Source organism: Peromyscus eremicus, chromosome 17 (assembly GCF_949786415.1).
Source record: "Peromyscus eremicus chromosome 17, PerEre_H2_v1, whole genome shotgun sequence".
Lineage (NCBI taxonomy): Eukaryota > Metazoa > Chordata > Mammalia > Rodentia > Cricetidae > Peromyscus > Peromyscus eremicus.
In genome coordinates, this window is record NC_081433.1 from 51,627,858 (window position 1) to 51,651,219 (window position 23,362).

The window sequence follows — 23,362 nt, forward strand, 5'->3', positions numbered from 1 at the left end:
GAGTATTGACATGAACATGAGGTACACTGACAAGAAGCTTCAGGTACAGGGAGTTGTTATGCAAGGTCATGATGCCATAGTTAGGCAGAGGACAAGTTTTGCAGAACAGTGTCTCCTGGTGACAGTAGCTGTGTCCCACAGCATCACTGTAGATCCCATATCTTCCTTTTAGATGTGGAGGAATTGATCAAACAGGGTTGATTTGGTTTGAGCAAAATACAGTATTTGAAGTTAACAGTAAGTTTTCATTAAGGCATCTTCTAACACAGGCTCCATGTTTGACATTGCTGTGTTGTGAGACAACTGAATTCACACTTTAATGTTTTCTCTGATGTCAGTTACCGAATGGCCCACAAGTATGGCTACTTCCTCACTGTCAAGGTCAGGGAGTATTATCACATGCAATAAGAGTAAATATCTCCTTAAATGACAATATAAGAAAGGTCCTTAGGATGTGAGTTTATTTGGGGTTGTTAGGGTCAATGCTAAATGCTATCCCATCAGTTCTTATCAGGAAGCCCTAGGGAGTTTGACACACACATAGGAGGAAAAGCTGAGGGTGAAGCAGAGAAAGATTTAGCTCTAAGCCAAGGGCTATACAAAGGTATTCTGAACTGGAGGAAGCAAGGGTCAGATTGTCACCTGAGAACCCTGAAATTATGTCCCTGCCCACACTTGGGTTTCAGTCATGAAATACTGATCTCAGATATATTTCTTGTATCTGTGGGACCAAACTTATTTCAAATAGAAAGGTGTTTTTTTTTTTTCACAAAAGACAAAAAAAAAATGCATTCTCGAGAATCCTGAGTACTATTTTTGGAAGTGTGATCTCAGTAAAGAAAAATCAAGAATATGATGGGACAAATTGCACAGATGTCAAAATGGTGTGGACACCCCCGAGGATGCTGTGCTTACATCCAATTTGTGTACCATTCCAGCCTGTGATTGCAATGACATCTTTTACTACCCAGCTGCTTTTTGCTAGCACTCGAGTGGAGAGGCTCATGGAGGAGGTCACAGATATTTTTAGGCTTGAGAAAGTGCCCTTTCCTTTTAGTGACTCTGTGATCACTAGATTCAGAACGAGGACAAATGACAGAAGCATGGAAGGCATGAATATGAGGTTCAGGGATAAGTAGAAATCATTCAGTAAGTGTTAAAGGAAATGCAGCTGAATATAGTTTGGATTGCATGGGAAGATAACCGTATGAGTATAGATTTCATAATGGAGCTAATGGTATATACAAATATAAGTTGTAAGCTGGCAACCAGTGACCCTGTGTAGGGATAAGTGTATGATGTTGGCTTGAGGGGTCAGAATACACTCTTTAGAAGAAATAGCAGTAGTGGACCTTATAGATGAACAGTTGTTCAGTTAAATCTCAAGTAGACTCCTTTTCTTCCTGGGCATAGAAATACCTCACTCCACACATATTTGTCCACAAAAAATATTTAGCTCCATGAATTCAATGATGTCCTTGTTCTGTTATATTTAATTTAAAACATAAAGTGTTTACTCATAGGTAAATTAACCTCTGTAGTATAGAGGTTAATACTTTAGGTTGGCAGGTGAGATGTGATTGCAACAGTTGATGATAAAACAGGACTAAATGGTTTTTGAAAGTCTTTCTGATGATATTTTAGCTGTGGTACAAGTGGCTAAGACACTGTTTCTTGACGAACCTTTCAATGTCTAGTATATCTGCCTCAATTCTTACTGCACTTTAGCAGGAGCACATATTTGAATATCTGTTCCTTCAGGATTTGTGATAAATTTGGAGATAAAAATGTTGTTGGGGGAAATTCAGTTCTCTTTTTAATTATATTAATTATTTCCAAGCTTGCAACATACTGTCAGAGATAATACATAGTGAAGGTTTAATGTTCTTAATCCTTTGCATCAGGGTATACATCAAACAAAATCAAAATGTAGGACTTCTCTACTTTGTATTTGTTGAACCTTCAGTTTGTAATAAAGCAGGAAGAAAGGTGAAACAAATAATTATGACTTCTCTGAAGATACTACATGAAAGCCAAGCTATGTTTTTCTTCTCTGAACTTTGTCTGCCCTTTAATGGCTGGTTTCTTAAATAAAATGCAGCAATTACTCACTGCCTGCTTCTGCTAACGCTGTCAGGTCTGTTTCTTGAAAAGCAGGAAAATATTTCCTTCTGTGTGCAAATGAAAAAAAAATCAAAAGGATTTTTCATAATCAAGGCACGGGTTGAAGTGTAAAATATGCTTCGAATGTTCAAATGGGATGTCTTCTCATGTCTTTTGGAAATATAGTACTGTTAATCATTTCCTTTGAATAAGACTTTTTTTTTTGTACTTCTTAAATTGCGTGTCTGCTGTTGCTGCATTCACATACAGATTTTTTTCTACATGTAGAATTTCCTTTGCTGTTAAAAAGCACAAGTTGTTGGCAGATCTAGATGATACTTTGCTTACCACTGGTAGTGTAGGACTGTTGGAGCATCAACTATAAATATAGTGAATGGTTGAAGAATCACTTTACTTAGGAACATTCACTATTATGGAAGTTCATAAAGCTTGGTTGAAAACAGAAATTTAGACTCAGTGACTATTATGATAGGCTGAGATCCGATGCAAATCTATACATAAATCAAAATAAATATGAAGTAATTCTCTTAATTAATTTTGTACCCATTCCATAGTGTAAATCAAATGAGAGGTATTATTTATGCTACTTAATATAAATTTTAATTGTAGTTAGGAAGGTATTTTCTCTACACAATAGATGCTGATTATAGATTAAACAGATTTAGTTTCATTTATTGTAATTTTTTTACATGTATGCATTTTGTGTGTGTGTTTGTGTGTGTGTGAGTGTGTTTGTGTGTGTGTGTGTGTTTTTGTGTGTGTGTGTGTGTGTGTGTGTGTGTGTGTGTGTGTTTACAATGAATGGAAGGTCCAAGGAGGTTAGAAGAGGGCATCAAATCCCATAGAGTATGAATTTCATAAGCTGTAAACCACCCATATGGATGGTAGGACTTGAACTCTGGTCCTCTGTGAGAGCAATATATGCTCTTAACCACTGAAGCGTCATCAGCACCAATGGCGGATTTTTTTTTTTTTAAGTAAAATTTGGGATATAGGTTAAAACTCATGTTCACTTTTCCTAAAGTAGAATTGATGTTTTCTAAATACAACTCAGTACCAGAGTAATTTTTTTCATAAAATTTAAATTTTATATTAACATCTATGATTGAAAGATTATAAAAAGTGAATTACAAAGGAAAACACTTGATTTCAAACTTAAATTCATAAGCAACAAAAGCTTCATGATAACTAATCTGTGTATTTTTTTCTCTCTCTAGTCTTATATTTTTAAGTGCAGTGAATAATCTAGAGACGTAACAAAATAATATGTGATTGTTGGCGTGGGTGCCACTTGTTAAGATCAAGCCACATGAGTCTATTTAAAGGATAATTGGAATTTATTAAGATATAAATTGGGGGAAGGGTAAGGAACGAGTCCCTCGTGTGTAGCCTAGGAAACAGGCCTTCAGAGTCGGCTGTTTGAAACCTGGGGCCTATGCAGGGTCGCTTGGCTCGGCCTGGGAGGAGGGGACTGGACCTACCTGGACTGAGTCCACCAGGTTGATCTCAGTCTGTGGGGAAGGCTTTGCCCTGGAGGAGATTGGAATGGGAGGCGGGCTGGGGGGAAGGTGAGGGGGGCGGGAGGGGGGAGAACAAGGGAATCTGTGCCTGTATGTAGAACTTAATTGTATTGCAAAATAAAAATTTAAAAAAAAAAAAAAAAAAAGATTTCACCTTGAAAAAAAAAAAAGATATAAATTGGGGAAATACACTCACGAATACAGAACGAAGTAACAAGCTGGAGTCGTCCTCTGTTCTCCCAGGGAGCAAATACAGCTGGCTGTCCTGTGTCCCATCACGCCAAGAAGAGCAGCATAACTCTCCTGTTTCCTTCTAAGAGGTCACATACACAGGCAAGAAGTCACATACACAGGCAAGAAGCACTGTCTCTTTCAGGCTAGAAAGCCCTAGGTCATGAGTGGAGCATATACTACTACATGTGATGTTATATATGCCTGTTATATTGGAGCTTCTGAATATAAATACATATAAAACCTGTCTTAAAATTGTGGAAATACTTGGTTTCTTAATACAATATTTGTGTTGTAATAATAATTATTTTCACTAAAACAAAAATACCATCCTAGTAACTCTTCAAAATACTAGAACTCCTTGTGGTGATTAATTAGTTAAATGGTTTGTCATACATATAACCATACTTTTGTAATATTTCTCCATATGATCTCTGGAAATATATTTGTGCCCATTCTCAGACCATAAACACACTGTCATAGTTTTTGTAAACTTGACACAAACCTAGATGTAAGTATGAAGGGAACGCCGCTTGATAGGCTTAACTTCTGAAGCAATGTCTCTTCATTGTGAAAGATCATAAAAATACAATTTATAAGGGAAATAAAATGTCTTGTGTATCTATTGAATGGGCAAGTAATACATCAAAATGCCCTTGCTTGAGAATTCACAGAATAAAATACCTAATTTAATGCTGACTTATCAGATTATGTTCCTGTACAGTATTCATTATGAGTAAGAAGAAACGTAGTGTTGGTGCATAGAGAAAAATGCAAATGTACCTGTGAAATTAAAAATCACTTGCAATAGCTTCTTCTCTTAATGCCAGTGTCTAATATATATAACCCAGTGTTTGCATTTGTATATCTTCAGAACCAAGAATTCCTAAGCAGTGAAATCTGATTTAAGAATTTAGGTCTTAGGAGAATATTTTTTAATTTGTAGTAGCTCGAATTATTTTCTCCTGTGATGGTTTTTACAGTGTTCTTTGACACTGATACAAATTGTTACCTGTTTCTTGGTAAATTTTTTTAAACAAAATCATTTCCCTTGAATGTGAACATTACGTTGTCTGCCCATGTTTATTAGTAACCATTTCATGTCTGTCACTGACCACCTTCGGATGGCTTGTATTTCTTTTTTATTTTATTTTATAACTTAATTTAATTTTACATATCAGCCACAGATTCCCTTGTTCTCCCCCATCTCGTGCCTCCCCCCCCCCCGCCTTCTCCCCAGCCCCCACCCCCATTCCCAACTCCTCCAGGGCAAAGACTCCACTGAGGATTGAGTTCAACTTGGTAGATTCAATCCAGGCAGGTCCAGTCCCCTCCTCCCAGGCTGAGCCAAGTGTCCCTGCATAAGCCCCAGGTTCCAAACAGCCAGCTCATGCACTGAGGACAGGTCCTGGTCCCACTGCCTGGATGCCTCCCAAACAGATCAAGCTAATCAATTGTCTCACTTATCCAGAGGGCCTGATCCAGTTGGGGGCTCCTCAGCTATTGGTTCATAGTTCATGTGTTTCCATTCATTTGGCTAATTGTCCCTGTGCTTTTTCCAATCTTGGTCTCAACAGTTCTCACTCATACAAACCCTCCTCTTTCTCGCCAATTGGACTCCTGGTGCTCTACCTGGGGCCTAGCCATGGATCTCTGTATCCAGTTCCCTCAGTCATTGGATGAGGTTTCTAGCACGACAATTAGGGTGTTCAGCCATCCTATCACCAGAGTAGGTCAGTTCGGGCTTTCTCTTGACCATTGCCAGTAGTCTATTGTGGAGGTATTTTTGTGGATTTCTGTGGACCTCTCTAGCACTTTGCTTCCTGTTTTCATTAGAATATATACAACAATTTCTAGGCCCATTCCTTGTCATCTTATTGCCCAAAGGCATATTCATTTTACTGGGAAACACTATCAAATTCTAAAACCATAGCACACAAGTAGTACATGGCTTCAACTCTCTATGCTTCTAATTTTGATTGAGTATCGTCATGTATGTAATTGTATTAAAATTATAGTCTCTTGGATTGTTTAAGGTGAAATGAAGCGTAACGATGAAGTCTACCATTTTATAAGTGAATAAACTAAGACTCAGGGAGGTTTCCGGAACTCATCTCAAATGATTAATGGTGTGATCATATATGAAGCAAATCAAGTTGAAATGAGGTACTTTTTTTCAGTGTTAATCTTGTAGGAAACATCATTTAGCCTCTTTCTTAAATGGTTCTAAGGATATTGTAAAATGCACAGCATCCTTAGCTAACTGAATGCTAAATAAACCATGATTATGTCTGCAGAAGCAGCTATGAGGAATATTATGGTTATTAGAAAAAGAAGCTGATTGAATATCATAGGAGACTCTCCCTGATACCTTATAAAAACAGAGAACAAAATGTGTAAATGACACCAACACATTCCTCTCTTGCACTGTGTGTCCAGGCTATGTGTGAGAGAGCATCTGGCTGTACTAAAACTCCCCTTTGTCTTTTTATATTTTGAAATAATTAGACACATAATACTGTTGATACTGGCATAGAGCCCACTTATTGCTTTGTGTGATGATATATAGAAAGGAGAAATGTGAGAGGAAAGAAACTGTGATGTCATATATTAATATTGGACACTTAATTCCTCTGAGTGCTTTTTTGCTTTTCAGGAGAAAGGATGTGTTCATGCAGAGAGAGAGACTTCCATTAGAAAGTAAATTAAGTTTTAACTTAAAACTTCAAAGAATTGGTTGAAAATTACTTCCCTTAATTGTAGACATGTCGTAATTGCTGCTGGAAAAAAAAATACTTGTAAATGTTTTGAGGGTTTTAACCCATGCTAAGTTTTGTATTTTACAGTAACATCAATGATAATATAGTTGAATTAAAGTCCTCAAAAAAAGTTGAGGAATGGTGAGGTGACTCAGGGGGCATTTGTCAAGTCTGCTGACCAGAGTTCAAGCCCCAGAATCAACATTAACAAGGAGAAAATTGACTCACATAGTTGTCTCTTAACTTCCACATGTAAGACATGGGACATGGTGTTACAGATACAAGCACACACATACACACAACACACAGAGAGAGAAAAATAATTAACATCAAATTTAGATTTATCTTCTGACATTAAAGGTCCTTCTGTACCTTGAGTATTCAGTCTGACATGTTTCCTAATACTTTCTCCAGATTGAGGACTTTGCTTGTCATTGCTATAGCTATTGCTGCCAGGAAAACACCCTGATAGCAGGAGCCAGCCAGCTTGCTATTCCTCAAGCAAGTCAATTTGTCCCTGTTGGTCTGTCAAATGACTGCCATGACTTCGCTTCTCTCAGAAACACAACAATCTTCCTAAACCAGGGCCTTCAGGTGTAACTAAAAACTAAACAGCAACAACAAAACTCAACTCCTTTAATTTATATATGTGTGTGTATTTGTGTGTTTGTGTGTATGTATGTGTGTTTATGTGCTACATAAAATACTGATGTTAAGGCCTATAAATGTTCAGTTATTGCTGCATCTGCTCAACTCATTTTCCTTTGAACTTAATATCTCCATGGAAAAACCCTGTAAATGCCATCTCTGATGCTGAACAAACACAGAATTACAAGTTTTTGAACTTCATGAAAGAATTCCGAGAGGACTCAGGGAACAGTGCAATGAGTTAACTGTTGGACAAACATAGGAACCTAATTTCAGAATGCCAGAACTTACATGAAATCCTGATATGTTTTCATGCAACTGCTGCTCCAGCACTTGATGCTGTAAACAGGTGGTGGATTCCTGGGTCTTGATGTCTAGGTATTGTAGCCAGAATGCTAAGATATAGGTTCAGGGAGAAATTCTGTCTCAAAGGACTGTCAGATGAAGCATTTGAAGAAACCATTTTAATGCCAACCTCTGACTTACAGATGCATCTTCACAGGTGAACACACACACACATCCACATGCACCTTCATAGTTAAATATCCACGCATGGACATACATTCACAAGTGTGCATACAGGCACCCATACAATCTCAATACACACACACACACACACACACACACACACACACACACACATAAATAGATGTACCTTCACAGGTGATTAAACATACACACACATACACAAAGATGGCAAAATTATATATTCTGTGATATACAGAGCAATTAAATAGAACTGAAAAAGTGAAACACTTCACAATACTAGAGATAAAATAAAGAGTCTGTAATCTGTACATTCTGTGCAACTGCGCTTGGTAGCCATGATATTTAAGCCTTACTCGACTTTTGTCATTTTTGAGGATAACAGTGTGCTAAAGTTTCCAGATACTATTTTAATTCTTGTTAGGATCTTTATCCCATATTAGTATTTTGTTACATTCTATTGCAGCCAAGTGAGGTTATAATGTGCTCATTAAGTATAATTTATATATGAAAAATGAAGATAGCATATTTGACATTCTTGTAGACACTATGACAATCTGTATGGGAAAGACCTCTGGAAAGGAAGAGAGCTTAGGGGAATGGAGGGTATGGAGGGGTAAAGTGATAGAGGAAAGAAGGGAAGGAAGAAAGAAGGGAGAGAGAACAAGGACAGAACAAGATAGATAGATAGATAGATAGATATTTAAATAGATAGATAGATAGATAGATGATAGATAGATAGATAGATAGATAAATAGATATAGATAGATAGATAGATGAGAGAGAAAGAGAGAGAGAGAGAGAGAGAGAGAGAGAGAGAGAGAGAGAGAGAGATGATAGGTAGATATGAGATTTTAATGCCTAAATTCCAGATCAAACTTAAATTTTTTTATGATAGAATTCTTTATGGTGTAATATTTTCAGTATTGTCTAGTTGCCACACTGTAAGCTTATTTTCCTAGTATAAAACTTTTAGAGAATAAAAATTACTAAAATATATAAAATCATGGAAGGAGTGCATAGTTCTTCTAGACATTTTTTTTTCCTTGTCACACAAACATCGGATTACTCTCTGCACAGAAAATTACAATGAGCAAATATTTACTTACTCTAACTTCTGAGTGTCTTTGTATAGATTCCAGTCACTTTCTTTCTCATTTCTTATTCCTTCTCTGTTTCTCTGTAAACTCTTCCTACAAATAGACAAGGATTGAGTAGTGTCAACTGGAAAAAAGAATCTGTGTGATGCTTAAAAAAATGGATTTTCCAGAGTTATTTTAGATCAAAGTCTAAGGAGTCCATTTTGAGACACTTCCCAGCAGTCAAGGGGAGTTGTTGTCAATAAATCTAGTGATTGGGCTTTTTAAACACTGCTAAATGCTATAAATTCCTGGTACTTTATAGCTGTTCCTTCTGAAAGGCAACTCTTCCCTCTTTATGCAACCATTAAATCAGGTGTCTCTTTTCTCCATTCCTAAGAGAATACAAGGACAACCTTAAAGAAGGTTCTAGAAATCTTGAGTCCTGTACTTTTAGCAAGTGTTGTTTCTAGCAAATCAAGAACCACTTTCATGTTTATAAACTAAGGAATATGCATAAAATAAATACAACCACACTGTCTCTGACTAACACAAAACTTTTGAGAAGTACAATCTCACTTCGTTGGATGGACTCTGGAATCTGAAAAAGACTGTAGATCATGAAGAGCAGAGTTCAGAGATAAATGTGCGGTGTAAGAGACTGTAACGCAACATCAAGCATCGTTTGACAGGCCGGAAAGGGCAGTTTCATATAAACGTAATTCTGAAAAATCAAATGCACTAAGTATGGTTTTCTTTTTTTTGTTTGTTTGTTTTATGTCTTTCTTGCTAACAGTATGAAAGAAGTAGGAGGAAGCCATAAGCAATGGAGAGGTCACCTGTCATCTACCTGTAAGCAATGCCCTGTGGCCTATGCCAGCCCTGTTTGTGGTTCCGACGGGCATTCCTACTCCTCACAGGTGAGGGCAGCTCTATTTATTCAGTATGAAATAAATAAAGCCTGTTGATCCGTGCTGTGGTTTGAATGTGACCTGACCCTGGAAGCTCGTGTGCTTGAATGTGGTCCCTTTTCGTTGATATTGCTCTGGAAGGTTCTGCAATCTTCAGGAGATAGCGCCACCCTGAAGGAATAGGCCACTCAGAGTGTGATTGGAAATTTTCTGTCATGGCCCCTCTTCCTATTGACCCTTCCTTTCTGAGGCCAGACATATGGTAACCCGTTGCCTCGGTTGTGATGATGCGCACCCCATGCCTCTGGAGAATGCATCCCTTCACAAAATTCTGCCAAAGCAAATCCACCTTACAGAGGTTCTTGTCAGACCTTTAGACATAGCCATACAAAAGTAAATAATATAATAAGCAATTAAAGCCAATCGACCATCTGTATTTGTGGTTCTTTTTGTAATTTCTTTATTCACTTTAAAGAAATATTTATGATCTCATTGGTTAGGAACACAAATCTCATTGGTTAGGAATACAATTTCAAGTGTATTTTTATTTCTCCCATATCAGAAGTTTTGAACCTTGAACTATTAATGCGATGAATCTGAGCCTATAAATCTGAAAACCAATGTTGCCTTCATTCGCTTCTATGGATAAAACCAGAAAGGCATTAATAGTTATTGGTGCTGTAACATCAAAAGCAACCATAATTTGTCACTACTATTACTTTTTGAAGCTCTTATATCATCTCATTTAAGATTCTACAAATGATTCAGAACCCCTAAATTTAAAGAATTAACAGCAATATGGCCAATTTTACACAATTCATTACTATTATTATTATTATTTTTAAAGATTGGAAACTCTTTTTTTTAAGATTTATTTATTTATTGTGTATACAGTGTTCTGTCTGCATGTATGCCTGCAGGCCAGAAGAGGGCACCAGATTGCATTACAGATGGTTTTGAGCCACCATATGGTTGCTGGAATTGATCTCAGGACATCTGGAAGAACAGCCAGTGCTCTTAACCTCTGAGCCATCTCTCCAGCCCACAATTCATTATTATTAAGGCTAGATTTGATAGCATCTCTACATCAATGTGCCAATTTTTTCTTCTACATTATTCTAACTTCCTAGGCACTATGTCAAATGATCATAAGATTCAGTAGTGTTTAAGAACTTAGCTTAAATGAGAAATTGATGTGTGTTCTTTGATTATTGTGGTAAAAGGTTTACAACCTTAATGTCAACTCCTCATACTTCATTCATGAATTTATTGTTTTACAACAGTGTTCCAATAAGGTAAACAGCAAATCATATTATGAATTCAGTAATGCTCCCTTGAAGGATCAATTGTATTTTTTTAGTAAATTCCATATATAAGTTTTTAAAGAAAGATTCTGCTTAGTTTATGCCTTTTTAAAATCACTGTGAAGTTAATTCGGTAATTCTTTACTTTCAGAATATTTTGGCTTTGGGGAAATATTATAAACTCTACTTTTTCTGAGAAATATTTCACTGACACATCCTCTTGCATTTCACAACTATAAATCCTATTGAGAATACTAAAATAAGAAAAAATAAACTGATTTAGGCAATAAGGTTAGACTCCATATATGAAAGTGTCATTGTTTATGAAGTAATCTGGCAGAGAAGCTGCTATGTGTTTGTCTGCTGAAGTTTTAAAGGCAAGTTGGAAGTAAACTCATTGATTTGGGAAGGTTCATTGTGTCTAGAATCCTATTAACATTACTTTGATCTCAGTGAGTTTATTATTGTACTGAGCCTCAGTTATTATAATTGTAGGTCATTGATAAAGCACAGTGATTTACTAAAATCATGGAAATCACTATGCCAGCTTACTAAGTTACAATAAATTGTACAGATGTGAAAATCCAAACGGAGACAGACATGTAGGAAATAAACTTTAATTTAATTGTAATTTAAGAACATTGATGATTGAGTAATTTGAGTCAGTAGAGATAGTGGATATTTTTTCAGGCAGCCTGCTAACCATAAATCTATGTATTTGCAAATTGGACATACAATATATATGTTAGAGGATGTTTGAGTCCAGGGAATCCTAATCCATATTAAGGGCCATAGGTAATCCATCACTTGTCTATATAGATTTGCTTTATGATACCCCTATAGATGATCCTTTCAGAAATTAGTTTCACAGGACACCAACCAGGTTACATTCAGGTCTTTTCCACAGATTTGAAATTGCTTTGGAAGCCTTGATTAATGTTGTGTTAGTTACAAAGTAGTTAAAACACACTCCTTAGATTATGTTTGATACCACAGGGTTTTTGATTGTTCTCCTTAAAAACCAGAACATGCTATGAAACCTGGGTTGACAATACCAATGTCTTGGTAGGTAATATTTCAGTAAATTTAACAATCCACATATTTTTCTATTACTGAAATTAGATTTTTTCATGGAATATATTTTAATTGTATTTATACATCCTGCATTTTAATAATTCTTTTAACTTTATTTGCATGAATGTCCTTTTCAGTAGGTGCTGTAATTGTATGTGAAAATATAAAATAATATTTCAAATGAATATTGGTCTTTAGTAATCCTAAACCACTGTCTGTCTTTCTGTGGATTATAATGGATATAATTATATATATTCAGTGACCTTTATCTCTGTACCATCCATTCTTCAGTTTTTGCCCTGTTAACAGTGAGGCTGAGCCACATAAAACATTAAGAACTGAATAGGAATCAGAATTCCATTAGAACTTATATTAAATATTGTAATGAATCACTCTTAAAAAATAGGGTAATTGAAACTCAGGATGTTTTTTTCTCATGAGGAAAAATATAACCCTGCGTTATTTATGTATTACATCAAGATAACATATTGTAGAGGAAATGCCTCAATAATTGGTCAGTTCATTATTTTTCCAATGTCTTCTAAGCAGAGGATGAAAAAGGGTGAAGGTAGGAGTTATGGGACCATAACTTTCAGTTCATAGAGACTGTGAGCAAAGAGTGAAGAATAGCTTAAATAACGTTCAGGTGCTTCCCAGGTCTGTGATTTAGGTGTTTCCTTTTCAGATTGTGTAATTAGTTCTCTCAAGTTTGTTTTGTATGATCACCTTAGCACATGGAAATGAAACTATAACCGATGTGTCTATTATAAACTCTGAGTAGAGGCAAGTCATTACATGAGGGGCAGAAGTTGGTGCCTGGATGGGATAAGAGAGAGGGATTCACAGAGTATCCAATGGAAGATTTTAGACAAATTGTACAATCAGGATATCGTAGAAAAATGTATGACTTAATTGGCCTGGAAAGATATCTCAGTGGTGAAGAATATTTGTGCTTTTAGAGAACCTGGATGTGATTTCTGGCATCCACATGGCAGATTACAACCATCTGCAAGTCCTGTAAATCCAGTGCAGGGTATCTGATAGGCTTGTCTAGTCTCCACAGCTACTAGGCATGTCCGTGGTTCACAGACATACATTTAAGCAAAACTCCCATACACATACAATAATTTAATAATTTTAAAAATGTAGGATGTTTATAAAAGTGATCATTTTGAATAATTATAATATAATCATATTAATTATAATATTGGATGGAGTTCAAACACAGAAGATTGGAACTCATCAACAGGATATTTTTTCATATATATGTATATGTATAATCTTATTTATTTTTTATTACAAAATTTTTTATTCATTTTATATACCCATTACAGATCCCCCTCTTCCCTCCTCCCACCTCTTGTTGGGGAAAAAGGACATTTTAAAGTTGCACACACAAAAAATAAAATAAAACCCGAAGAGACAGATTAGAACAATTCAAATGTAGTTTTACTGAAAAATGTTTGGAGCATATGTGATTTTCATAAAATATATTCCTATAACACTGCCTCCTTTTTTTTTTTATCAAGAAAGTAATTGACCTTTGTAGAAGCACATTTAATCTTTCCATTCCTAATAAAAAAGCTAATGGTTTCTGAATTCTTTCAAATTCAGCAATGCCAAAGAAAATCAAAATATCACTCCATTCAAACTAGACTGAGAGGTAATCATTTTTGAAATTGACAAAAAAAGATGAAGGTCGCTGCTTCTCTACTTCAGGCAAAGCCTAATGTGATTTTTATTCTCAATCTTCAGTGTGAACTAGGAACTATTCTCCAATACAATATCTTTATTAGACCAAGGATAGTAAATCCATCATTTTATATAAATTGTGCATTACATTTATTTGTTCTGAGAATAAATCAATAAATAACATTGATGTTTTAGCACTGAGCATGACATTAATAAAACAAATCCTGTGAGGACAACATCGGATGTCTTTAAGCTTTTTTCCATTATATTTATTAATATAATACTTGACAGTTGAACTAAACCGTGGTGAATTCCTTAGGAAGAGGCATTCCTTATAAAATTGTGTGTGTGTCTGTGTGTGTGTGTGTGTGTGTGTGTGTGCGTGTGTGTGTGTGTGTGTGTGTGTGTGTGAGAGAGAGAGAGAGAGAGAGAGAGAGAGAGAGAGAGAGAGAGAGAGAGAGCGAGCAACTTAAAAGCTTATCTATTTCATCCTGCAAATCTCAACTTCTGCTGCAGATATGCTGCTTAAGTTGGTGGGGATAGGACACCATAGAGGCTCATCAGGTGCATTTTGTGTATGGATATAGTTGAGAAACATGATGGAATTTCTTCATATAATATGTTTGGATTCTTATGTTTATACATATGAGCATGTATATAATAGCATTAACATTCAAAGAAGCATGTATTTATGTTACCATGTGACAATATTCTACCATAAATGTCAATATTAAAATAATATCACAGAGAAACCCTGTCTTAAAAACCAAAATAATAATAATAATATGATATATGCTTTCATTTGTTTTTCCTTAACTGAGGTATGTTACTCCATTTAGTAGTGATTAATTCTATTTACTGTATATGTACTCTGAAAGTTAGAAAATCTGTGATAACCTAACAACTGTAAGTGTCAAGTAATGTATTGGTATTTAATTTTATTTTCCTCCAACAATATTTTTGTTTTAGTTGAGACTGTTTTCTGTTGAGAACAAAAGTCAGAAAGGCAGACGTGCTGTGTCCCTTTGAACTGTTTTAATTCAATCACAGCTTGATATGGAATTAACTATTCAAACCAGAAAGAGAAACAAAAACAAACAAATAAAAATAAAACAAGACAAGAAAACCAACCAAAACAAAATTAAACAAACTAACATGAATGTAGGGGGAGGATTGATGAGACAAAGAAGGGTCTGTGGGAGGAGGAACAGAAGATGGGTAACAAACATGTATTAAATAAATATCATCATTGCATTTGTTTTAAATGGAACTCCGCAGAACATTGAGTACATTAAGTTTCCAAGACATGTTCTGTGATGAAAATACTTATATTTGGAGGGAATACTAATTGTGAAAAAAATATTGTCAGGTAGTATTGATTTATTATCCAATACACCCTATGTTTAGTCCCTAGGGGAATATCAGGAATCACAATTATAAAAAATTTTATGAGAAAAAATTTGACCTCTTAAACTTTTCATTTGAAATAGAGCAAAAAACTAAAAAACAATTTGAAAGAAGCCCAGGATATATTATCATTTGTTTTTATAGGGCTCTATCCCCAGTGTTTTAGCATGATCCCATATACATTTATTAAATTAGATAGTAGTTTGTTGGAATAGCTCATCTGGAATGAATCTGAGGCATTTTGCCATTGGTTTCAGTAAGCTTCTGTTTTTAATAACGGTTAACCATATTCAGTGGAAATTTCAGGTCCTATTTTTTGGATCTCCCACTTTTCCACATATATAGTTAATCTCTGTTTATAGACATAGATTAAAATATTCGTTCCCTATGTTTTTATTTCTTTATTTACTTTTCCTTGACTCCTCGCTTGTTAAATCTTAAAGTACATTGCTGCTTCCACATACTTGAGTCACAATTTAGGAGAAAACTGTCTATTATTTTTATCATTTATACAAATTTACTCATATACTTTTTATGTGAAAAAGATAAAAAATTTAAAATCCCTTATAACAGAATAATGTTAAATTTGCATACACTAGCCACCATAGACAGGAGTAATGCCATAGTCTATATAGTGTTCTTCAATGTATTAAAAAAATAATACTAGCAATTATAATGTCTTACATATTACATAATTTTATATTCTTACATAATGTTTCCTACTTAATAAAACCATTGCATTTCAAATCGAATAGCTTTGTTTTTACAAATGCCCACAAACTGTTTATAAGAAACCAAGTTTTGGACAAATCCTTAACATTTTATAACATGGTAGAATTTATACTTTCTTCATATCATTACAAGCACAATAGTTACTTGAATTGTTTGTTATGAAAAGAAATTATACTGGATAGCCTTACTACTAATTGCCAAATTAATCAAACAATAATATCAGGTAGTAATCTAAGTTATTTTTATTTATTTTTTAAAACAAAATTAAGCATTTTTCTTCAATAGTGTTAACTAAACCTTTAGCCTAAAACTGAGAAGCAACAAATTCTGAAATTAGAGCCCAGCACAAGCTTGCATAATTAACCCAAGTGCTATCCTTAGGAATAGAATGGCTGGTGCACTTAATGTATGTGGATTCCACATGAATGATTTTTCTGTAAGTTCGATTATTCATCAGTTAGCCTATAGAAAATGCTACAGTAATGGCAGGCTATATGACAGATCTAAAAGAGCCAACTATGCTGCAGTTCATCAAAAATTTATATTCTAGACAGCAAACTATGTCAGGCCAAGCTGAAAGGCAGCTGTAACACATGGCATTGTAACCTGTTGGCAGGCATTATTCCAGCTGATGCATTCAAAATGTCTTTAGGAAGCTCAAAATCAATCCACTGACAGCTCATTTGGAAAAATTCATTTCCTTTGCCAAAGACCCATAACACATATGCATACAAACAAAAGAATATTAAAATGCCTAATGTATAATAATCAGTGGTCTAAATTGAAATGTTACAATAAAATTAATGTATCAAATTCATATGCAGCAACATATTCCTTATAAGAATTTTACAAGGTATATAATATACATTAAAATCATCATTCAAAAATAATCTGAGGCTTAGATACATTAAGTTATATAATAAGGTCACAAATAATAGCATCAGGGTTAGTCAGCTATAATATTGCTGTAAATAAAATGTATATGATATAAAACAAACATATTACAGTTTTATTTAAGCATGATGTTATATTCATGTAATACCTGATAAATAAAGATATAATTGTTCTAAGAATGTGAGTGTTAAAATTAATATACAATAATATTTTTTCTGACAAGGAAAATTTTACTTTATAACTGGAAAGTAGACATACAGACATAATAATATGAATTGTAATGTAGAAAAAAATCTTAAAAAGAATTTGACTGACATACTCTAAGGAAGTAAATTATGTATTTTTCTATTTTTCTCTAAATTCACAGATTCAACAACCTAAACAAATTCTATGAACCATCAAAAGTTACTTCAGAAGTCTGAGTAGGTTTTTCATTCATTTTCATCTGATTTTTCTGCTTGGCATGCATGAAGATTTTACCCGCATATAGACAGTTGAAGTAAAATTCCATCAATCCTACCCCATAACATAAAATGAAGTTATTTAGGACAGCTATGCCATCCAAAGTTGTTGCTGGCCATTACATCAATGTTGACCAAAAAGCCTTCCAGAAGCACTGTGCCATCACTGATTATTTGACTAATGTAAATGACAAACTTGTATCAACTTGTCTACATGATTGTCTCCTGTCAAAGAAGGAACTTTCTCTAAGGGGTTCTCATGTGCTAACTGGGTTTTCCTACCTGGGCATGAGCAGTCAAGGGTACATTTGTTTAGAATAATTCCCTCGGTAGTGGGAGAGCTACCTGACATACTGTTAGCATTACATAATGCCTCTGAGGGTCTTACAGACCACCACCAAGGTGTAAGAATGCTATTCATTCACTAGCGAAGTCTATCACTGCTGGATTTTCTTTCAGGGAAGAGCTATTAGTGCATGTGGGAAACATAAGAAGTATAGTTAGAACTGGTGGGATGTTGCAGGTGGAGGCTGGAAATGATTCAGGGATCCAGGTTGACAGAGTAGTGCATGTAGCCTTCCGGACTGCTGTTAGATGGGAAGTTTTGCAATTCTGTTAGAACACTTGGCCCATCTAACTGACCTGTTTGACTTTTCCAAGCAAAAGAGCAGTGGCAATCAATTAACCACCAAAATGACCCACAGTAGAGAAGAGAAAGATGTAATAGAGTTGTGAATTCAGGGCCTGACCCCACCCCAATTTCTCTGTAAAGTTAGGCAAATTGGGAATGGGGATGGTTGAGATAGGTACAGGTTAAATATAAGGCACTTGAAACTCTTTTATAGTGCCTTATAAGGTTATTTTTACTAGGAAGGAGAAACCCAGAAGATACTGTGAAAGAAAGAAGACCATTAATACCTCTTCCTCTTTCATTTTTTCTCAGACTTAAGGAATTCCTGCTACTCTTCTTCTATTACCACAAAATAACTGGGTCTCCTTAATGGAAGAAACTGAAATTCCTCCTTTCTTCCCATCACCTACTAAACAATAAATCCAAATGTATTGTTTATCAGTATTCAGTATAGGAAAGATGGGAGCCTTATGTGAAAGTGAGACCAATCATGTCCCCATCTTAGGCCCATGTGGCAAACACTCTGGTGGTTGCATGTAGGTGAGATGGAGAACTGAGTTTATAACATTGTAGTTCCTAAGGATGTAAGTGCTACTCACAGTTTACTAGAACCCCACCAGCCTATCATTATTGTACAGAAAGTGACAAAAGATCCTGAATGTGTGTGTGATATATGCACAGAGCATTACATATAACCCTCTGGATTGCTGTCAGATTGTGGGAACACTTAACAATAAAACCAACTTGAAGACCATCTGTCTGAAATGTTCAGTTTTCCCAAACTGTAGTAGATTTTACACACACACACACACACACACACACACACTAGCACACATAGGTAGGTAGATAGATAGATAGATAAATAGATAGGTAGATAGATAGATAGATAGATAGATAGATAGATAGATAGATAGATAGATAGATAGATAGAGCCTGACATCTCAGGAACATCTCACAATGTACACTACTCTCAGAGAACAGGATTCAAAGACCAGATTGTCTTACTGAGTTGTATGAACCATGTGGTGAGAGAGGAAGAATTATAACTCCTTTAGAGACCAATTTCTAAGAGATTAGCCCAATGCATAATATATCAGAGTCTTGTAGATCACATAGAAGGCTCATGAAGTATCTTTCTGATAATTACATTATTGAGTATATTTGTTGATAAAAGGTATATTATCATTGAATCTCAAAAGCTCCCACAGCCCAAGCATGACATATTAATCCCAAATAACACAATAACTGGGTCAGAGTAAGCTACTCAAATAGAGTAGCAACATTATATGAAAAAAAGTGTCAACAGACATTTGGTGCTCAAAGTTTATTTCACCCTTTGGAGCCTCTAAGGTGGAAATTTGGAAAAGCTACTTAGACATATTTCAAGTAAAGTCTTGAGCTAATTTCTATGAAGGACTAAATAGAATATCTAAGTGAGGACACATTATTACACTCTCTCCAATACCTGAAAGACTAGAGCTTCAAATTAAGTGATGTCATGTGAGAGCTTCTCCCCCTCCCCAAGTTCAGAGACTGAGTTCACCCTAGCAAGCTTTCTACAAGCCTACATTTATTAGAGATAATTAGTCTTCTTTGGTTCTAAAAGCCCAAGATCCAAAGACCCTGGTTTGTGTGATAGCAAAGTTTGTTGTTTCAGTTTAGAGCAAATCTGTACTCTCTATACCTTTCTTTGCTACATAGATTTGATGACACACACCCACTTAGTGTGGGCCATCTGCTCTGATAAGGAGGCCACATAATAAACTATTGCAATATAAAAATAAATTTCCCTAAGTAAAGCTTTTGGTGAGAACAGGCAAAGTATCCTAAAATAATGTGTTATTCTTTCAAGAGGGTGTTACATATAGAGAATCATAATTCAGTGTCCACTATGATGAAGATGATTATAATATCCTTGTTTCTATATTTCACTTCTAACTTGTGATATCACAGCTGTGATATTTCTGAGTTAATTGTATATCCAAGTTGTATGAATGGGTATAAAGTTGAATCTGTTCATGGTTTCTTCCCTTTGTCTTTCATGGGAAACACCAGAGCGAAAATTGTAGGAACAAATAGAGGTAGCTTTCTGTGGAAGGCTTAGTCCCAGCCAAGAGTGAGAAATTCTGCTCATGATTGTTCTCCTTGTTTTTATAGGGTTGGTTCTGGGTTTGCTAAAGAGATATATTAGTCCAGGAAAGATTGAGGCAGAAAACTGACTTCTGTTCTTCCTTATTCTTGTTCTTTTAGTATAGTAAAATTCTATTGCTTCAGTAAGGAAAAGATCATGGCAGTTGTTCTTTTTTTTCCTGATAATTATATCAATGTTAACCCAATTCATGCCAGAATGATGAAAATCCTGAATGAATTAAAATACCTTAGCTCTACATTCTTTCTCATAACTCATGTCCATTACTTACACTCACTCCTTTCCCATCCTCTTACCTTTAACCTTTCTTGATCTTTTTTCTTATTATAATGTACTCACTTGTACATTTGTTTGAACACATCTGTCTGTTGGCTAGTTTCCACAGATGAGAGAGAAAAATATTTGTTTTTTATTTCCTGGATTGTGTAAACTCACTTAACATACATTCTATATCAATTTTCCTGAAAAGTTTTAACTTCATTTTTCTTTAAAACAAACAGCATTCCTACATGTATACCATATTTGTCATCATTTCATCTGTTGATTAGCAACTTGTTGGATTCCAATATATTGCTGTGTTGAATTGACTAGAAACAAAACATTTTGGACCAGTAATATAGGTCATTCAACTATACTTGATACCTTTTTGTAAAAATATGCCTATATCATTTCAATGACCACAGAAACTGCCTTACACACTACATGATGAACAGTATTGACTCAAAAAGGCCACTGTCTGTTCCAGATTTTGCCGTTTCAACTGACTTGAGTCCCTTGGTTTCTATGGATAGTTAAAATCACATATTTCTGACAATATTTTTACTTAATGAAGGTCGCTTTAGTGACCACTTAAGAACAGTTTCCTTGGGGAAATAAGGATAGGACCTTGAGAGTTTATATTTTGATAGACCAATGCCTACCAAGAATGTGTAGTCTTGTCTTTGTTTAGGTTTAAAGTAAAAAAGTATTTGTTGTGGGAGCATGTGGGTGTTTGTGTGCCAGGGTGGGAGGAGACAGATGCTCTCCTATTCATCCTACATGTGACTAGCAGATTTTCATGTCACTACCGAGTGGATGCCAAAAGCAGTTCACCAACCCTTAGACAAAAATGTATCCATCTGTTCCTAGGCAATAGAAGAGAAGGTACTATTTTTATTTTTTATTTTTTGGTTTTTTGGGACACGGTTTCACTGTGTAGCTTTGGACCCTTTTCTGGAAGTCACTCTGTATCCCAGACTGGTCTCAAAATCATAGAGATCCACCTGCCTCTGCCTCCTGAGTGCTGGGATTAAACAGGTGCACCACCACTGCCCAGCTGAGAAAGTGTTCTTATTGAGAACCTATCCTAAGCCATCTGCTGTGTCCCTGTTGTGGATCTCATCTTGAGCAGGTGTGTCTACACCCTGATGATAGGGATCTCTTATATATTATAGATTTGGCCTATAATGGGATTATGTTTTCTACTTCTTTGATCTCATTATTCAACAAATGACTGTAAGATAACCGTCCTGTGACTAGTACCAGAAACCTTCTCTGGCTTTGCTCTTCTCAACTTGTCATAACTTAAGCATTTTTAGTGTTGTTGTAGTTGGTGATGAGCCTGGGAGAGAAAGGACCTAAAAATGAGGCAGGCTAAAGTTTCATGTAATAGCCAACTTTATTCAGAGGATCAGACAGCTTATACTCTGAGATTAAGAATAGTCACCCGACTAAAGCATACAGTCTCGAAGACAAGCCTCACAAAGCACAACTATGTTTTTCCATAGAGGTATGTGAATCAGTACAGCTGAAGCAAGCTCACTCACATCCACTACACATGGGAAGAGCACAGAAAACACATTCCAAGAACAATTCTGTGTTTTGAAGAAATTGAGGTCCCAAGACTCATGTCTTGCTTTCTTGGAATTTTCTCACAAGCACTCAGAAATTTCCTCACACAACTTGATTTTTGGACCGTGTTCTAAGACCTAGGACTAAGGTTTGTAATCAGAAATGCATCAGTCATGTCTTTCTCTCCACGCTTTGCATTATGGCTAATTATGGATTAGCAATCATGCCCTTTCTGTGGTACTTTGGTTCACTTATACCTTGCTAAATATTTCAGCTCTTTGCTAATTAAGTAAGTTGGGATTGTTAATTAGAAATGCAGTCAGTGGATACAGGTAAGACCATTTGAAAGAGAGACTTTTAATATTCTATTGTCCTTTTTAAAAACTGTTTCTTAATGTTTCCTCATCCCCCCCCAATTAATCTAAGAGTATCAACATCAAGTGGTTTCTTGGTTATAGTGAGTAATGTCTATATAATTATGTCCACAGAGTATATTTTCTATACATCTGATTTTGCTGTTCTTTCCAGAAATGTGTAGAGAAAAGGTCATTCAATTGGATCACTTTAAAGAGAAAATGTTTTATTTATGAAGAAATATTTTGCAAAGATAATTTTATCCAATTATATAAAATTTAAAGAGAACTTTGGATTGTTTAATGGAGATTATGGCTAAGAAACTTTGCTAACAGATGCTACTAACATTAATATTTAAGTAAGATTTAATAAATAATTTTATAGAAATTTTATAGTGCCTACCAACATAAAAAAGAATCAGTAACTTTTCTCCAGGAACTATATAATTCACATTCATAATAAACATTTCTTATGAATTGAGTTTATTTTAACAGCCTCATATATACAGTGCATTCTGATTACTTTCTGGCCCTACACTCTTTTACACCTTTTACTATTATTAACACCCTCACCTATCATGTTGTTCTATATTGGGACTCAGTGAGCTTAAACTTGAGGGACCTGTTGTGACTGTGTGTTTAAAACTCTCCATTAGGGCCTGCTAGATTCTCCAGTGGGAACATAACTGAAGATATAACTCCCACCCCAGACAATCACATAAGTAGCAAATATATCCACAGGGATGCATAGGGTTCAATAAGCCCTTCTGCTAGCTCTTCCTGGCTACTGGCAGACTTACTCCCTGCTCAGGCATAGTCATTTACTTTTAAAGACTGTGTCCTACCCAGAAGATGGCACTTTACATTTTTCATCCTTTTGTATTTTCTCATATTCTGCCCATCTCCTTTTCCACATTGTTACTTGAGCCTCAGATAGAGTGAAATAAATGTCTTTAAAGAAACAATATATGTGTGGTACTACTCACCCAACACTAACCACATTATATAAAAATACACAAAATTCACCCCTAAAATTAACCAAATTTAAAACAGACATGAATGGGAAATAACACATTT

General features: G+C 35.3%; 1 protein-coding gene across 6 annotated transcripts in view; it reads left to right on the forward strand.

The window, feature by feature from the left end:
- Spock3 (SPARC (osteonectin), cwcv and kazal like domains proteoglycan 3) overlaps positions 1-23,362 on the forward strand; it is a 350,556-nt gene that overhangs the window by 234,690 nt on the left and 92,504 nt on the right. For 5 of the 6 annotated variants that reach the window (XM_059244713.1, XM_059244714.1, XM_059244712.1 and 2 more), the window contains one exon: positions 9,644-9,767. The exons of the other annotated variant lie outside the window; for it this stretch is intronic. In XM_059244713.1, coding sequence (XP_059100696.1) covers positions 9,644-9,767 — 124 coding nt within the window. The remainder of the gene's footprint in view (positions 1-9,643; positions 9,768-23,362) is intronic. 6 annotated transcript variants of the gene reach the window in all.